Source organism: Poecilia formosa, unplaced genomic scaffold (assembly GCF_000485575.1).
Source record: "Poecilia formosa unplaced genomic scaffold, Poecilia_formosa-5.1.2 Scaffold128, whole genome shotgun sequence".
NCBI lineage: Eukaryota > Metazoa > Chordata > Actinopteri > Cyprinodontiformes > Poeciliidae > Poecilia > Poecilia formosa.
Window position 1 is genome coordinate 247,351 of NW_006800067.1, and position 18,878 is coordinate 266,228.

Genomic DNA, 18,878 nt, shown 5'->3' on the forward strand with positions numbered 1-18,878 from the left:
ACGGCGAGCGGCCATTTTTACCGTAATGGACAGAAAAGCGTCTCAGTCTGATTTTTGAAAGTTTAAGGCTCGTTTCACGGATGAATCTTGAGGAAAGACATTCGCTTTCTGTTGAGAGCCGCAAGATATCTGTCTTACAATTAAAATAAACAGGTTTACCGACGAAAAAGCGTATTTCAGAAAGCCATGCTGTTCACTTATTTCAAGCGTTTATGTTGTTTCAGAGGTATGACAAATTATTTGTATGTATGCTGTACAGGAGCAGGACCATGCCAGCAAGTTGGCAATGGCAATGGACTTTAAGTAAGCTCCTTTGGTTAGCTTAATGATACTCAAATGTCAAACACCATTCAACTGATTTATTGGACATTTGTAAAGAATAAAGCAGTCTAAAATGTTCTAAACTGTGCCATGCTTGGTCAAGAGCTCTAACAGCCCTTGGAACAAAATATTACTTGTACAATTGCACCTCACAGATAGCAACCAGTACCCTCACCTAAGGGAAGGATAACCATTTCCTCTAAAGGGGATGTTCTTTGCTGACTAGGATGATTTTGGCCTTTTTTCACTCCATTCTATGTCAGAGAGGGGGCACTGTCGAATGCCAATTATTCTCTCAATAGACATACAGCTCTTATTTTTCAAGGACAAGTTGCTATGTCTTGAATAAAACTAAATGTCAAAACAAACTCAATAAAAGATTCATAAAATAAAACACGTTTTTTTTTTTTTGCTTTGTTTTAAATCCATGTTAAAAAGATTCGACCTATAGCAAACGTCTTTGCATGGATGTTGGTTGAAGTTGAGAGAAATGCAACTGTCCTCGGTTTCCACAAGAAATTCTTTGATTATTGTCAGTACAGCAGGGTGGGTAATTTTCCTGATGTATATTATAATTTGTTTTGCTGATATTCACCTTCAGGTAACGCTCATAACAACACTTTCCAAAACAACAGGTCCGTGTTGAATCTCTCCATCCTGCACAGAATAACTACAACATTGCCCTCTGCAAACTTGGGTTGATGTCTGATTTTAAAGACACCATCATTATTTGCTGAATCGTATTAAACGCTCAAGTAAAACGCGCAAATAAACTGAATAGAGGTCAAAACCACAAGCTCAGAATCATTAAGTTCTCTTGGGTATTTGTTTTTTGCCACTAGTACAAGCTAGATTCCTTCCAGAGCTTGTAAACCTTTAGCTTAATGGGAGACAGGTTAAACGGTTTAAGGAAAATTGGTCAGCACCAACTTTAAGGAGTCTGACTGTTATCCTGCCAGGCCTGGAGTTTTCCTTGATTTTACAGCTGTAGAAAATAAATCTAACTGAACATTGATTGCAGACTCGCAGAAGATGAGACAACATAAACAGTTTCCTTTGTATTTTTGTAAAAGTCTGTTCGTGATTACAATCTTCATAAAAATCATTCATAGTGTTTGCAAGCCCCAACTCATCCTTAAAATCCCCTCTAATCACTTCTTTCATTGTTCTGGCTTTCATAGATCTTTAATTTCATTAAAATATTTTGAAGGTTTGCCCTTCTGGTCCCATATATGGCTGCTTTTTTTTGCCTCCACCTTCTCCTAATCTTTATTGTATAAAAAGGCATAATAGGTTTTATGTAACACATCCCTTACTGCTGGGTTTACTTCAGAATCAATAAAAACATTGACATTTGTGCTCTCTGGGGCTCCTTTCAGTTCCTGCACAGAGTCTTATAACATGGTATTGTAATCGAACCATAGCAGAGATTCAAGGTCTTGAATCTCAACGTTTTAGGTATAGCACTTTTTTAGGACAAGTTATGCTGTTTAGCCGCCACAAGAGGGGGCAAAAAATAATATTAAAAGTCCTCTAATCCAATATTTTCTTTTGTCATCATCCTCAGTTGACAAAGGAGTGGCCAATGAATTATTCTGTGATGTCAAGTAAAATAACAGTAAATTCACCTGCATAAATATTATTTGTTCCTCTATAAGGAATGTAAGTTGTTCATAAGCATGTCTAAATATGACTTCTTTATCATTTTTCATTTGACTTGACAGAGAGACAAGCACCATGGACTTTGATTTAAGGAAGAGAGCAAAACACAGGCCAGGATTATTTTCTTCTTTTCTTTTGTTGTCTTTTATTTTCTTAGGGGACAATATCAAGGAAAACAACAACAATATATCAGAGTGCTAGTTGAAGAACAGAAGTCAGACAAGAAAAGAAACATGGCAAAATTAGATTAAAAGAAGAATGTTACAGGGATATGCTTTTAAAAAAACATGAAAAAGATCAACTTCTCAGTAAAGGTCTGTTTAACTTGATGCCTTTTCTTCTTTAGGCATCTTGATGGACTCCTCAGCACAGCACATATCTCAAACTAGTGCCACTGTTTTATTATGGTGACGTAAAATATTTTCCATTTGGAACGTCATAATCAAGGCCTAACTGTAAGGTTTTTTTGTATGTTTTTGTTTACTGGTATATCTTAGCAAAGGATTTATTAGGTCCCTGCCCACTTATATCAGTGTTGTGTTCAGAACTGTAAGTCATAAACCAAAGTCTATTCGGATAAGGCAGAAGGAAACATTTTTCTGACTGCTGTTGTTGACACGTATTTTGATATGTTTTACATGTCTTGAAACAATTGCTGTATTTTATATCCACCAACATGTTATCTTGTGACGGCACATTGTGCTTACCAATCAGAATCATTTCTCGATCAAGTTTTGACTATCTTCATCATGCAAGTCACTATGTTACTCACTGTTTAAACGTGCCTCCAGGTTTATTGATAAATTGAGAGAAATGTCTTGTACAATCACCTCCTTGTTTAAAAACCTTATTTCTTGACTTTTTTTCAATAAGTAACCTTTGTTGATTTGGTTGCCACGCTGGATAATAATGAGATGAGTTTGCTTAATTTGATGAAGTTAGATGGTCCTACATGGAACTCATGTTTTTTTCTTTAATAAAGTCAGACCTGAACTGCAGATTAGTGTGTGTACCACACAGATGCAAAGTTACCAGCCTTGTATGCAGTAATTGCCTGAGGATTTTGTGTCCACATTACATGACATGAAGACCCACAGAGTTGCTAAGTGACACAGCATCATTTTAACAAAATTTAAACAGATTTAATTTGTGGAGCTCCAAGCTTACCTGGTGAGATTGGCAGGTAAGCTTGGAATGTCACATAACGACATTGTGTGACGTTCCCTTCACACAATGTCCTGTGTGAAGAGAACGTCATCTCTTAGTACCTATTTGTTTTGTGCAACAAATGCCTATCGCCGTCTTCTCAAAAGATGGGGAATTTAATAGAAAAACTAATATTTACAGGGAAAATTAGACATTTTCATATTAAGACTTTTTTCAAATCTAAATTTCCTTGAAAAGTAGGAAAGTAGGTGATTGGATGGACATTGTCTGTTGATATCAAATTCCCAGTGTTGTCACATATTTGCAATTGGATTTGTGTCAGGAGTTTGACTAGGCCATTCTAAAGCATGCATATGTTTTGCACTAAACCATTCAATTGTAACTTTGATTGTGTGCTAGGAGTTCTTGACCTGCTTGGACGGTGAGCCTCCATCCCAGTCTGAAGTTATTTTTCAGGATTGCTCTGTGTTTATCTCCACCTAAGACTGCAAGACTTTTAAAGCTGCTGTTGCCTTAAACTTCCCAACAACTTTATCTCCGACTTGTCCTCTGCGTTCCTTGGTCTTGGTTATGAGATTGTTTGTTCACTGATGTTTTCTAACACACCTCTCATCGGCTTTCACAGAACAGCTTGATAGAAGAACAGCTTAAAACCAAAATAAAATACTTTGAACTGTGTCATTTTAAAGTGGCAAAATGTAGAGGCGCAGAACTGTGGGATCATGTGAACAACATTTCTACTGCTGAGTGTTTTTTGTGTCATTAAAAGCTGAGATCCTCTCCCATTGTGCATGGACAAATATTTGATTGTGAACGAAGCTGGTGAGTACAGTAGACCAGAATCCTTTGTGTGTTGCCCCTTAATTAGAGGGGGTGGGGGAGAGGGCCAAAAGGAGCCCTCATTATGACATGGATCCACAGTTTCTGAACAAAACGGGGACCTACTGATTGGTTCTGAAGAGACACAATTTAGAAAACCCTCTGGTCTCATTGGATCTGCTCAGTGACAACTGAGGGACCCGTTCAGAGCCCCATGTGGTTCTGGTGACCAACATGAACACAGAGCCAGGAATGTTCTAGAGACGAGTTTAGCCAGATGGAGCTGCAGCTTGGCTGTATGGACATTAGACCTTCTAATGAATATTTCAGGATATACAGCTAACATCAAGCCATAAGTACCGTAGGTTTGATATGATAGTTATTTTAAACTTTCCTTTTCAATTCATTGACTACTTTTTAATACACTTAACCTGACATCGCTAAAACAAGGGAGTGGACCAGAAGTGGTGATGTTGGTTGTGTGGGTCTATGTGTGTTAATCATTTATGTTTACAGCTCTGACAGGATCATAACTGGGAGAAACAAGAACCAAAGGTCTTATCCACACATCATTGCAAGCAAGCCCTCTGCCAATCTCACCAGGTAAGCTTGGAGCTCCACAAATTAAATCTGTTTAAATTTTGTTAAAATACTAGCTTGCTGATCTTATTTTCACCGTAAAGAGTTTTGTTTTCACGTCTCCCTGTGTAGTTCTGGAGATATCGAGACAAAATCAGCTTATTTTTGTAAACACTTTTTGAACCACATTATTTTCAACACCTCAATCCTGACAGATTAGACTCTTAACTCTGATCTCAGTGGACAAGAGGAAAGCTTAACTACAGTCGGAGGTGTTAAAAAGCTCAGAATTCAGTTATTCATATCGAGTTTTGTAATCGTCAAAATTCCTACATTGCGCGGTTCATACACAGTAGGATATTTTTCTGTTTTCCACATGAAGTCAGAAAATGTTTCTTTTTCACGTCATACTTCTGAATTCGAAGAAGCTACCGATAAATCAGCTTCACTGCCATAAACCCTCTGAGGCGTTTTAACCATTTGCTTGCTGTCATTTGTTTGGGAGTGGCCAGACAAACATTTTGCTGTTAATTTTTAAGCTATATTAATCAAGGCAAAATGATATTTGAGTCTTTCACTGTTGAAATTATGGTGACAGCGTACAGTCACTGTGATGTCACTTATAAGATTTATACCCTGATATTCGGTGGCCCAGTGGTTAGTTATTTTTGGTCTCCACTTTGGTTTTACCTTTCTTTAGTCTGAAGAAAGAAGAGGTGAATGTGTTTGTTCAACTCAGAAATAAAATGCGACAAAAAGATTTACCTACCTACTATTATCTCAGAAAACTATAACGATACGAGTTTTAAGAAAACTTGTCAAAATATTAGCCATGTTTTTCAGTGCAAAGTCAGGACATTTTAGTCCCTATTTTAGTGACTTAGAAACAAACCAAAATAAGGATAAATTATGTAGACATAATTTTACTGATGTCAGAAATCAAGTGAAAGGTCATTTTCTTATCATGCAATAATATTTTTTATTGCAAGTAGTTGGAACTGCCTCCAGTATTTTAAGTAAGATGCTTCCTCATTGCCTTTTCAGAACTATAAGCTGCTTAATTTATGGTCTTCTTTATGACTCAGATCAATTTAGTAAGATTTTCCATTTTTAAAATCCAGTTAGGACCCATTAACACTTTTTTTTGTTCCCATCCTGACCTGTCATCTCTTTATTTAACTAAGGCAGGTATTTACCTTCAACCACTTTTAGACATTAGAATATGCAGATATGTGGCATAGAGATGTGTTTTCATATTTCAACCTCAGATTTGCAATCTTGAGATGGAAGAAAGCAGTCTTTTATGTCTATGTAGCAATTGGATTATATATCATTGTTCTGTATAAATATACCCTTTTGGAGTTCATTTGACTTTGGCTACAACTTTTACTTTTCTCCTACCTCTAATTATTATACAAAGTGAACTGGTTGACAATGAACTCTATATTTGCTGACAGCCACAAAAGCTAACTTTTTATTTCATTCATTCTTATTTATTTTTTAAATGCCAGCTCTAGTTTTTCTTGCAGAATGTTCGAATGTATAACATGCTAAGCTTATTTCTGAAATATTATAAGTTTTATAGTATAAGGTTAGCTCATTTGCATTCTAACTATATGTGAATGTTAGGTGTTGCTGTTGAATGTTGATGTAACATTTAGCTTGAATACTGTACCAGCTTTAATTTATCTGTCCTACTTTTTAGATTGTCTTGAATGTTGACGAGCAGTAAAGCAAATAATGATTTCCTGTTTATTTAATGATTTATTTACAGTCATGGGTGGGCTAACAGGATGGCTGCTATTACTGTGCCTGGTCTGCTCAAGCAAAGGTAGGCTTTCAGTTTACTACTGAATGATTATGTTTCTGTTTTATCTTGACCTCTAACTTTTGTTTCATATTTTTACTTAGTGAATTATTTCATAATTATTATCAAATGATGTGCCACATAAATACAGTTATTCTTATAATTGTTATTAATAAATTTTATATTGACACTCCCACTTGATATTCTCTCTTTGCAGCCAATTTCAGTCCTGCAATTAACCAAAAGGTTTTTCACATCTGTGAGGATGTTCCTGTCGGTATGTATTGTGTTGGTGCTGTGAAACATTTCTTTTTTTTTTTTTACATGTGAATGTAATTATGTGTTCACACATCCACTTTTTATTTCTTACACAGGTTCAGTTGCTTTTACTATATTAGCATCTGATCAAGATGGAGATACTCTGACTTACGGACTCACTGGGTCCAATGCTGGATTCTTCCAAGTTAATACAGGAAATGGGCAGGTGACTGTGAAATCTCCCCTTGATAGAGAGGTGAGATATTAGAGAAGAAGAGAGACTTTACTTGATGAAAAACAATCCATTAGACTGAACATGTATATCTATTCATCTGCTATAGGCCAGCGTCACAATGGCACTTGGTGTTACAGTTTCAGATGGTTCCAATACTGTAAGTTAAACTTAAGCTGCTGCTACTTATTTTCCTAAACATCAGTTTTATTTTTGTACTAAGTGTGCATCCTCTCTTTCAGACACCAGAAACGTTAACTTTAATATTAGAGGATGCCAATGACAACAGCCCTGTATTTGAAAACCCTAATTTTGACATCTTAGTGGCAGAAGTAAGTAAATTACATTAAAACATTATAGTTGATTGAAGTTGTAGTTTTTTTGTTTTTTTTTATCAAAAAATACATTTTTTAAGTCTAGTTTAAGTTTTTGGAGTTACTTCTGAGGAAAAGTGTGACACTTTTTTTTGCTTAATTTGGTGTTTTCTTTCTGCTCTTAGAATACAGCTGTAGGAACGTCAGTGTTTAAATTTACAGCAAGTGATCGTGATGTAGCAGATGCCGGCGTTGTTAGATACTCTCTCGTTGAGGTAAGATTCTGCTGTGAAGCACCTGACTGCATCTTTAATTTTAGTCTTTAATATGCTTCAAAGTAACATTTTTGCATTCTTTCCAGATAATACCGTCACAAGGATCTGAGGTGTTTGAAATCAATGAAGTCTCTGGTGAACTGAAGTTAAAGGGCCAGCTTAATTACAACACTCTGAGCACTTTTTATCGGCTCCAGGTTCAAGCGAGGGTGAGTATGATGCTTGAAGATATTAAATTTTATATTTCCAACAGTTAAAATGAAACATACCACTGATCCAAACACAATGACTCAAATGTTGCAATCATCTGTCTGTATCTCCAAAAGACGTTCCTTCTAAAATGACAATAAAATATTTTTGTGAATAAAACATGATTACAGGCTTCTGGGATCTGAGAACTTTAGCTAAAAGAACTAATGATAATACAGTACATTACAATGAAAAACAGAATTAGAAAGCATTGTCCTATTTGTGCATTTATGGTTGTATTTAAAGCTTAAAACCTCCAGAATTGTAATCCAGTTGCTTTTTCCTTTTTACATTTTCAGTAAGTATCTTTAGAGAGGATTCGCTAAAGAACTTTCAAATCATCATTTGTGTCGTTATTGACAACTTGGTTATTCGAATTTTATTTAATTTCCTGTAAACAGTTCACCCACATGAAAGAAAAAAATCACAAGAGTTGCAAAGGTTTCAGTGTCTTTTGGAGATATTTATAAATGTAAATCTGAAATAATAAATCTGAAGCTGTGGAGTACATTAGTGTCTGCATGTAGGTTTACAGACATTGGCCTGGTTAAAATGTGAACCTTCACCCAAGTTTGAAGTGTCTTCCAGTTCAAAAAATACTTGAAAATCATGCCCATATGATGATGCTGCCACCACCATGTTTTATCATGACAGTTGTGTTTCCAAAGTGACCAAATGTGAAAATGCCCAAAGGGTGTGAATACTTATGAAATGAGCACAATGATTCATTATACTTTAATTTATTTGGTTTCAATTTAAAAATAAATTGTTGGTTATCAGTTCAACTGTTATATTTATTAATAGTCACTTTGGTGTTTTATGTCTCCTTCAGGATCTTGGAGGTGCTTGTTCTGGGGAGAAGGTTTTCCAGTCATCCAGAGTTTTCTCCTTTGTGACGGTTGAGGACGTCCCGGACCTCGACCCTGTTTTCGTCGGTGGTCCATATGTAGGAAGCGTTGAAGAGAGTTCTCCTGCGGTGTGTTCATTATTGACTAATAAATATATCCATTACAGCAACAAATAGCATAAATTTGTTTTACAGTGAATTTGATTTAAATAGCCACAAAATGAAGTTTGTTTGAAAGTCAGAAATGCTTTGACGCTATAAATCCTATTTCCCCCCCATTTATCAGGACACGTCTGTGTTGCGAGTGACCGCCCTTGATGAGGACAAGGGAATCAATGACAACATCCTCTACTCCATTGAAGGTAGCTGCAAAGAATGTCACACCTCATTATTTATGGGAATAAATAAAATAATGGGTTTTCTTCCTGTTTTATAGCTGCCTCAGTTGAAGGCTTGTTCAAAATCTCAGAGAATGACGGCATCATATCTGTGATGTCGGGAATTGACAGAGAAGTTACTGGTGACAAAGTAACTCTGACTGTGAAGGTAACAAACCAAGAAGAACCACTTGTTAGCCTCTTTTTAGCATATGTAAAGTTAACATCAGCGGGGAATTAGGGTAATGTAGGAATTCGAGTGACAGTCATGATGATTAATGAAATTAATTTAAGACAAAATTTGGGGCCAAACATGAAGGTTGTTTGTATTTGAATTAACAGGGACACCATGACAGGTGTTTGATTTCATAATATTAAATGTAATATCTTTAAATTGTTGTTGAAGACCATTTAGTTTGAACAAAGCTGAACTAACAAAGTGGGCAAGAAATATGATTAAAAAAAATAATGTCAGCTGTTTTTTTACAAACATTTTTATCAGTTTTATGTTTTCACAAGTAGAGAAAATAGAACATCATACACTGTACTGCCTATAACCTTACATGAGTATGTGAAGAAGAGAAACAAAACAAACAAAACAGAAAGAGAAAAAAAGAAAAAAAGGGGAAGCCACAGTACAATGTCACATTTATGTCAAATCATGTATCCAATGGTCAGCAAACATTTATAGACATGCTTAAAGCCTGACAACACAAACATACCTAGCCGGGTGATAAGAGAAACGAAAAGAAAGATGCATAGTGATAGTGAGGGTGTTCTTTTGTTAAGACCCGGTGAGACCTTTCACTTTATAGGGTTCTGACCTCTCATCACAAGTTGCATCAACTCTTTAGGTAGATAGCTCAGCACAGAAGACCACATATCAAGGAAATGAATGTCAGCTGTTTGATTTTTAGGGCACCGAGTCTAAACCGAACGTCAACGGACAACCTGCCACTGCAACAGCAACCGTTGAGATCAACATCAACGACATCAATGACGAGGAGCCTAAATTTTACAAATGTGAAGGCTCCTCCTGTGTGCTAGAAACTCAATTCACGGGAGAGGTCTTTGAACACTCATTGGGGCCAATTTCCATTGGCATGACAGTCAAGGATCTAGACAAGGTGAGAAACAAAACCAATGCCTTTTTAAAAAGTGGTGAGTTCAGAGTGACAACGACTGCTCTTATGTTTTACAGTTTGTGCAAACCGAGATAACATTGGAAGGAGAGGACAAAGACGTGTTTTCTGTGGAACCCTCCACTGCTGTATCAGAGAGCACTGTTCAGCTTCTTGTCAGGCAGCCCGAGAATCTGGATTTTGAAGAAAAGCAGCAAATGATTCTTCAGGTAACAGAGAACAATCAAACAGAGGACGGTATTCAGGAATGGAGCGTTCGTCAACCTGAGTTTTGTTTCATGAGCACGTTCCATATTGCAGGTGATTGCTACAGATAAGGGCAAACCCACCTTCCAGGCCACTGCCACAGTTACAATAACCATAAAGGACACCAACGACAACAGCCCCACGTTCCCACAGAACACGTACAAGATAAATGTGACTGAACACTCTCCTGTTGAGACAGAGGTGGCCACAGTCACGGTAAGACCATAACCATCTGGATATTTTAATCAATCAAAATTTGTTAAAAATTTAACTTTGGGAGCATTCCCTTTGTTTTTACAGGCAGATGATCCTGACACAATGGATGCAGGCAAAATCACCTACAGTCTTCTTCCAGAGAGCATGTATGTTTACCCTAATCCCATTTATTCTCTTTAGTTTAATCTATATAACAGCTTTTTATTTTTGTAATTTAACTTTGGCTGATCCAGACAACCCCACTGAACCTGTCTTTCAGACTGCAGTACTTTGACGTTGAGAGTAACACGGGAAGAGTCTACGTGAAAAATCAGGCTCTCCTGGATCGCGAGCTCAGATCTCTCTATTCAGCCACCTTGCAGGCCAGAGACACGGATGGCAAGCCCGGCACTACGGTGCTGGAGATCACTTTGACGGACATTAATGACCAGACACCAATCATCAACAGACAAGAGTACCGAGAGTTTGTCAGTGAGGGTGGGAAGCTTGAATTTCCGATTGAGGTAAATAGAAAGCCAACGGTATTCTTAATAATACGCTTGGCATGTAGGTCACAATATCACAAACCTCTTTTCTGATTTAAGCTATTTACTGTATTTTTCGGACTATTAGGTGCTACTTTTTTTCCTACACTTTGAAACAAGCGGCTTGTAGCCCGGTGAGGCTTTTCTGTGGATTTTTCTTCAACCACCAGGGGGGGCTCTTTAGCAGGAAGTGAATCATTGGAAGTCAAAATTGGAAATCAAAGAAGAAAGCGCTAATTTTCATTTAGGACAAGCACATGCTAGCAGCAGGCACGACGGAGAAATGTTTTCAAACTTATATGATGCAGCTTTTAAGTACCTTACTTTCCAGACTATAAGCCGCTACTTTTTTTCCTAAGCTTCAAACCTTGCGGCTTATAGCCCGGTGCGGCTCATATGCCGATTTTTCTTCAACCACCAGGGGGCTCTCTAGCAGTAAGTGGAATCATTGGAAATAAAAGAAGAAAGCGCCCATTAAAACGGAATTAGGTTTTAATAGGCAATTGAAATTTGAGAATGTTGTTGATCAGTTAAATAACATTGAGGGGAAAAAGAAGATTTTTCATTTTTATAATACTGGGATTATTATGAGAATTTGAGGTATAGATATTAGGACCCAACAGATGACAGTAGTGCAACAACAGTGGATGCAAGCTGCTGTTGAAATCTAAAGAAGAAGCAGAACAAGAAGAAGAAGAAGAAGGCGCCCATTTTCATTTAGCACCTGCTAGTAGCAGACACGAAGGATCAGCACTTTTACTGTTACAGTTACCGTTCGGAAACTACCGTAATCAGTTCAGTTAAATCTAAACCGGGCAACTTGTTCTTTTTCAACCATAATAAATGTGATATTCAATTGACCTGTTATGACTCAAATTTTGGGTGTCCGGCCCCCTCTGCTGCATCGCTGTGTAAAACCTAGAGCGACAGAAATATCTGCGGCTTAAAATCCGGTGCGGCCTATACAAGTACAAAATTGATTTGACTGATTGATAATCAGGTGTGCTCTGAACTACATTCACATGTGGTGATCTTTTAAAAATATGTCTATATCTGGTGCGTTTAATACTTGTCCATAGATTATTAAAATATACAACTCCTTAACAGTTACTTTTGTTTTGTCCAGGCTACAGATGGAGATGAAGCTGGCACAGAAAACAGCAAGATTCAATTCAGCATTAAACCGAGTACACACAGCGGCAGCTTCAGCATTGACCCGAACACCGGTGTGCTAACAAATAGCGGTGAACTGGATCGGGAGGCACTGAATCCAGAATCGAATGGGAGGATAATCCTCACTGTAATAGCCACTGATATGGGAACACCCGCGCTGTCAACCTCTGTCTCGGTTATTATCACTGTGGAGGTAGGTGCTGTAATCGTTTATGTCCAGCCCACTACCAGCAGATAGTTGCACAAAAGTGTTCATCCCCCTCAAATTACCACATTTTATCAAGACACACAAACTTAAATGTATGTTACTGGGATTTCATTTGACAGCGAAAGAAAAAGATACAGATTCATCTTTTTATAAACAAAAATTGTGAAAAGTGTGGTCTGCATTTGTATTTAGCTTGCTTTACTAAAATACCTCTAAATGAAATACAGGAAAACAGATTGCTTTAAGAGGTCACCTCACTTGTAAATAGTAATAGTCAATGCTGCAATTAATTTATTTACTGTACACAAACATACAGTAAATAGATTGCAGGCCAGATTTCTCCCCCCGACCCCCCACCCCCCCACCAAACTAGATTAGTTTTACGTCTAGTACATAGAAATATTGTCAATTTAATTCAGTCGTACAAACACAAAAATGTGGAAACAGTGCCACACATTTCATAAATGCTTCACATTTATGCACTGGTTTGTGTTAATCTATCCTTACGTTTCCATAAAATACAGCAAAGTTTGTGTATTTTACATGCTAAAAGAGGAATAAGTTCAGTGGGTATGAATAATTATGCAAGACACAGAACATGAACGCTCACGTTTCCTCTCTGATGGACCTCAGGACATCAATGACAACGCCCCAACTTTCAAAGCACCATCCTACAGTTTTTCTGTTAAAGAAGGAGAAAAGGGCAAGTATTACGGCTTAAAACCATTTGCTTCATCCCCACCTACATGGCAGGATTATAACATTAGTATTCATTCATTCATTCAATCAGGCGCATCTGCGGGTTTCGTTCACGCCGAGGATCTGGATCAAACCCCCGAATTCAACCGCATTTCTTTCAGCATCATCGATGGGAGCTTTGGCAGCTTCATTGTTCGAACCTCGGCAGAGGAGAAGGGTTACAGCGGCAACATCATGGTAGACCCGGACATCGAGCTCGATTATGAGTCAGCACCCAAGAAGTTCACGTTGCGGGTGGAAGCTACAGATCTGGAGCTGGAGAAAGCTCAAACAGTGGTGGAGGTGAATGTGCTGGACGTGAACGACGAAAGACCAGAGTTCACGTCCGTCCAAGTCGTTTCTGTGGCCGAGGACGCCGTCACAGACGCGCTTGTCGGGACGTTCGTAGGTCAGGACAAAGACACCAACCATTCGCTGGTCTACGAGCTGGAATCTGTCAATTGCAAGTGCAGTGGCGAACTGGAACCCTGCAGCTGGTTCACCCTCGACCCGAATGGGGATGTCCGAGTTGGTCCAGCAGACCCTCTGGATTATGAAGAATGTGACCAAGCTGTGATAAAGGCTCAGGTGGTGGACTTGTTCACGGAAAAGGGAGAGAACAACAGTGTGACGCCAGGTCAGGACTGAGTTGTTTTTCAATTTGATCTCAGTAGCAGAAAGTTGAAATTATAGTCCAATGTTTATTTCATAAAACCTAAAAAAAAAAAAAAAAAAATCTTTCAAATATTTTCTGCTGGATCTTCTCAGGAGAAATGGTTATCAACATTGGAGACGTAAATGACAACACTCCTGAATTTTATTACTCCAACTCTGTATTTGGTGAGTAACGCTTTGAGAATAAATGATTATAAGTTACTATTTTCAAATGTTAGAAAGTTAGTAAGCATATTTAAATAGCTAGTCTCTAACAAATCACACACAATGAATCAGGAGGAGACAGAATATTAGACCTGATCATTTATGTGGTAAGAAAAATACCACAAGAAATGTCTTTCATATTGCTTTTTAGGGTTTGTTGGTTCCTAGGTGTTTTTTTTTTTTTTTTTCATTACACTCTGATATTAACAACTCGGATGGATTTATATACTTTTGCAAATGTTGCTGTAATTAATTTTATTAAAAAATAAACAACATGTTTAACTAAGTAATACATCACATATTTGGACAAAGATGTATAAAGAGTTTCAGGCATCCAAATGTTGGTCTTTGCTGACGTACATAAGTTGTGTACAAGTCATAGGTTCAAGCTATTTTTTTAATAGTTAATACTTTATAAAACAGATTGTCTCCATCTTTTCTTGCTACTCAGTTGTGGTGTCAGAAAGTGCCAGCAAAGGAACATCAGTTGCAGGAGTCACAGTGAGTAAAGTTGAACAACAAGTCATAGTCAACTTGTTTCTGACAAGTTAGCAATTGTCTCTAGATGCTTAATTGAGCTTCTGCTTCTTGTCCCAGGCTTCAGATCGGGACTCCGGAAAGAACAGTGTGATCAAATTTGATGTAAGAAAAGTTCAATTTGAGGACAGGGTCACAAACGCTGTCACCGACACCAGGATCCTGTTTGAGGCCGTCACTACACAACAACAAAATATCTATGTTGGGATTATTCAGTAAGTGCAAAAAAAATAAATAAAATTCTACCAGAGCCTTTTGACTCCAAATCAACATATTAAGTCAGACGTTACTTGTTGTTGACTTGGAACTCGTTGTTGTGTGATGTGCTGATTGCTGTACTTGTTTTGTCTTCTTCCATCAGAACTACAGAAGGTCTTGACCTGAAACTGAAAGGGAAATATTTGGTAACGGTGACCGCGACGGACACAGGCAACCTTTCCAACACCACCGTCCTGGAGGTGAGGGACTGGACGTGAATTCACGACTCTCCGAGAAAACATCGTGCAAACACGACACAGGGTTTAAAATGTCTGTGTTTCCACTTGTGTGTGATATTTGTTCTTGTTTTGCAGATTTTCACCATTGATGAGGGCTTCCGAACTGAACTCCAGTTTAGAACTACAGTGAGTGAGGTCGAACAGTCACTCGATGAGATCAAAAGGTGAATTTCTTCTGTCCATACATTTTTTTTAAGAAAGCTATGAAAACTGTAATATTATATATTGAAAAAAACCTTTGATGTAATTACTTAATCTCCTTCAGGAAACTCTCTGCAGCCACTGGCGCTTCAGTTGACATCGTTTCAATCAAAGACCAGTCTTCAATATCCAGGTACATTTTTTTACAGCTAATATTTTAGTAAAAACCAGCAAAAAACAAAACAAAAAAATGCTTTCTTTTCATATACATATCGATCACTAGGTGGTGACAAAGATCCTATTAACGAAGCACATCACAACATGCAATAATAATTTAAGAAACTGAGCTTTCATATTGGATTCATATTGGATGAAATAATGTGATAATATGATTCCCCCCCCCCCTCTTTTCTCAGGAACGCCGCACAGTCTTTCATGTTGGCATATTTCATCTTTTCCAATGGAACCGCTCTTACTTCTTCAGAAGTAGAAAAGAGGCTTTCTGATCAAGAACATTTTCCTGGGCTGTATGAAGTGGGCCTGGTCAATATTGTAAGTATGTTCAGTTGCAGAGTCTGCTTTTCTAAAAGTGATGCTGCTTTTCCCTGAAGTGATGAGCAACAAGTAAAAAAAAAAAAAAAAAATGTAAGTGTCAATCGCTACAGATAATGCAGATGAGTTTCCTGGATTTGTTTCAGGGCAGCGTTCCCGTCGCTGAAACAAAAACGAATCCCTTGGTATACGGTCTGCTGGGCATCGTTGGAGGTCTCATCATTGTACTGGTCATACTCACGACCTCGCTTTTGTGCACTCGCAGAAAGTAAGAGAAAGACATTTAGCAGAGTGAATAATTAGCTGTAAAACTTGATATCAATGCAACTTTTTCGCACCTCAGCTTCAGAAGGAAGCTGAAAGCAGCGAATGCCATGAAATCTACAACTATGTTGAACTCTGACAACCAGAAAGGTGGCGCTGTCGTGCCTGGGACCAACAAGTACACCATGGAAGGGTGAGCCCATTAACAGGATGGAGAAATATATCCAGTTTACCACAAAATATATGGATGGAGTCACTGTACGTACAGTGTTGGGGCCCCATATGGGATTTTCTGGCCTTGAATGAGCCAAGTAAAGAGGGCTTTTTGTGTGGGACCCAATTGAGTTCACTAAATAAAAGCCATATTGGCTAAGAACGTACATTTATTTAAAGAGGGTAGAATTTTTGAGTAGAAACGATATATGTTTAAGATGGTGAAATTTGATTAATTTATCACTTTAATTAATTAGCTGCTAACAGTTTTCTCTTATGTTAATATACACTTTGAAGACAACAGGCAATACTTGCCCATTTACATTTTTATTAAATAAATAACAGTTTTGCAAACAGTTTCTTAACAAATGGATATCGGCACGTATTTAAAGTTCTCAGTCCAGAAACGTCTTCCCTGACTTAATGATTATCCATACCTCTGGTAGACAAAAGTAATCGTTTAAATTTAGCAATTTGTTTACTCTGACTGGAAGGAGCATCAACATTTCGTGGAATCCAGAGATCTGAATTGAATCTGATAGAGAGAGATAAAGAGCTAACGAAAGAAGGCCCTTCAGCCGTGCACTTAGAGCTCATCAGGAAAGATAAATCAGTAAAAAAACATGCAAAAAAATCTGCCCTGCAATTTTCAGCAGGAAATGTTTGATTGGTGTAATATCAAAACACAATTTTCCGTTAACATTTGAGAAGGTTATAAGTACAATTTTGCTATCAGAATGTAAATGAAACTGATACTCCTTTTCCACTGTTGATAATATTTGAGAGACGCCTGTCTCATTTCTTATCAAAAACAAACTTACTGGTTGAAGTTGTCTAAAATTGCCAGTGGAATAAACTATTTTCATTTGCAGTGTGTAAACTAAAATCAGTCAACACCAAATACGCCAGATTAATATGCCAGCTTAGTGTTTGTCACTACTGTGCACAAACCATTTATGACCAAAAGGCGTCTCTGCTCTGTCCTGGTTGCTTCGTTTTGTGTTGGCGCTGTGACTGTGGCTAAAGCTTGATGCCAACTTTCCTCGCTTGCTTCAGTTCAAACCCCACGGCAGCTATTAAACTTCAATGATTATTTCTGGTAGACATTCATCAGAATGTGTCACCCTTACCGTTCTCTGAATCCAATGTGAAAAATGAGGATAAAAGTTGACTGAACAAATATCTTCATTTAAGTTCTTATCAAGATGTTCGGAGAGATTTAAGAAAATGAATAATCTACAGAAGAATGTAGTTACATTTTGAATATTCTTAGCATAAACATTAACAAACTACATTTTTTAAACTTAGGGGGTTAATGTTAATGTTTCTTTAGATCAGATTTGCTACAAAAATATCATGGCTAATATTGTTGAAATGTACAAACTAATATGCTTTGCTGCGAATATGTTAATTGCTACAAATTACTACCAAGCAATTTGACTGTACATAATGTGGTTTATATCTCTTAATTTTTGTCTTTGTTCTGTTTTCCTCTGCTAACCATTACTCTGCTGCAGTGCCAACCCAGTGCTAAACCTGAACATCTCCTCAGCTCTAGCCTTGGACATGGATTTAAATGAGGAAACCTCAGATGCAGAAAAATCCAGGTAAAAAAAAAATAAATTAATACATAAATAAATCAACTCTATCATCAGAATTTGACCTCTAATCTGTGGCAGTTCTGGATTTTAAGCTGGGATGTCCTCCAGGTGAACATATTGTCACTGTGCGCTCCCAGCGGCATGTTTGGACATGATGTTTGGCTTTTTGCTTCCAGCCATACCATGAGACATATGTTCAAATTAAAAAAACTAAATTGAACGCTAAAAACATATCCTCCTAACTGCTTTACTGTTTTTTCCCCTAAAGCCTCAGCTCCCTGGATCACAACTATGACACAATCATGGATGGAAATGATTCAGATGATGACAAGGTGAGTTTGCACCTTAAAGTCTATTTTCACTTGGACTCATCAATTGGAATGTAGATTCATTTTCCAATTTGCTTGTTATATTACAGAAGGGGGCCATGTGGGACAAAGACGTCGATGAGTCGTCAGAGTACAATGAGCCTCTGGGTGCAGCGCTCGCCCAGTTGGGTCAGAATAAGAAAAGTAGCACAGCCAAGATCGACCTTGGGATTAACAACCCGATGTTTGACACGACAGATCTGTAACACTAAGTAGAGAAACGGCGATGGACAAAATCACGCAATCCAAATCAAACACAGCTACTGCCTTCAAAAAGGTCTTTGATATGAAAACTGGAACGTAAACTTAAGTAAGCCTGTAAGGAATAATATAAATACACTTGTAAGCAACAGGTTTAACACAGAACTCATGGTTATATTTAAACATTTTTCTCAGTAAAAAAACAAATAAATGGAACAATTAGGATTGGATTTCACTTTGGTTTTTGAATCAGTTCTGCTTTCCAGACATTTCAAACATCAGCTCTGGTGTTGAAAATAAGATCCGCACATAAATGACAAATACGTTCAGCTTCTAGATTGTTTATTTGATAAGGTTGTTTTTTTTTTTTCAGTTTTAAAGATGTAGGTTTCTTTTTCAGAAAACACCAGAGAAAAACAATGAATAAATACATAGGCATTGGCAGTATGTGAAACTCGTGGCATGTAACGA

General features: G+C 37.5%; 1 protein-coding gene and 1 long non-coding RNA gene across 2 annotated transcripts; one reads left to right on the forward strand and one right to left on the reverse strand.

The window, feature by feature from the left end:
• The first annotated feature begins 4,181 nt into the window (after positions 1-4,181).
• On the forward strand, positions 4,182-18,818 carry cdhr2 (cadherin related family member 2). The gene is made up of 32 exons (XM_007561534.2): positions 4,182-4,330; positions 4,486-4,572; positions 6,323-6,379; positions 6,573-6,632; positions 6,730-6,869; positions 6,955-7,005; positions 7,088-7,177; positions 7,345-7,434; positions 7,521-7,643; positions 8,516-8,659; positions 8,817-8,892; positions 8,967-9,076; positions 9,825-10,034; positions 10,109-10,258; positions 10,350-10,511; positions 10,596-10,657; positions 10,771-11,014; positions 12,162-12,401; positions 13,050-13,119; positions 13,207-13,791; positions 13,923-13,994; positions 14,485-14,534; positions 14,631-14,785; positions 14,932-15,028; positions 15,143-15,231; positions 15,333-15,401; positions 15,625-15,760; positions 15,907-16,028; positions 16,104-16,217; positions 17,755-17,844; positions 18,107-18,170; positions 18,257-18,818. Exons 3-32 carry the CDS (start codon positions 6,325-6,327, stop codon positions 18,410-18,412), a joined length of 3,876 nt encoding a protein of 1,291 aa, XP_007561596.1. The 5' UTR covers positions 4,182-4,330; positions 4,486-4,572; positions 6,323-6,324; the 3' UTR covers positions 18,413-18,818.
• On the reverse strand, positions 10,141-14,952 carry LOC107837267 (uncharacterized). Its single transcript, XR_001663286.1, has 3 exons — positions 14,861-14,952; positions 13,027-13,098; positions 10,141-10,222 (listed from the first exon to the last, which is right to left on the reverse strand). It is a non-coding gene; the product is annotated as an uncharacterized LOC107837267 (long non-coding RNA).
• Positions 18,819-18,878: the final 60 nt, after the last annotated feature.

Bases quoted from the DNA above. Each gene is read 5' to 3' on its own strand.
- cdhr2 (XM_007561534.2), top strand. From the start codon at position 6,325: ATGGGTGGGCTAACAGGATGGCTGCTATTACTGTGCCTGGTCTGCTCA. The intron at 13,792-13,922 runs GTCAGGACTGAG...GGATCTTCTCAG, and splicing joins GAACAACAGTGTGACGCCAG to GAGAAATGGTTATCAACATT. The intron at 17,845-18,106 runs GTAAAAAAAAAA...TTTCCCCTAAAG, and splicing joins TCAGATGCAGAAAAATCCAG to CCTCAGCTCCCTGGATCACA.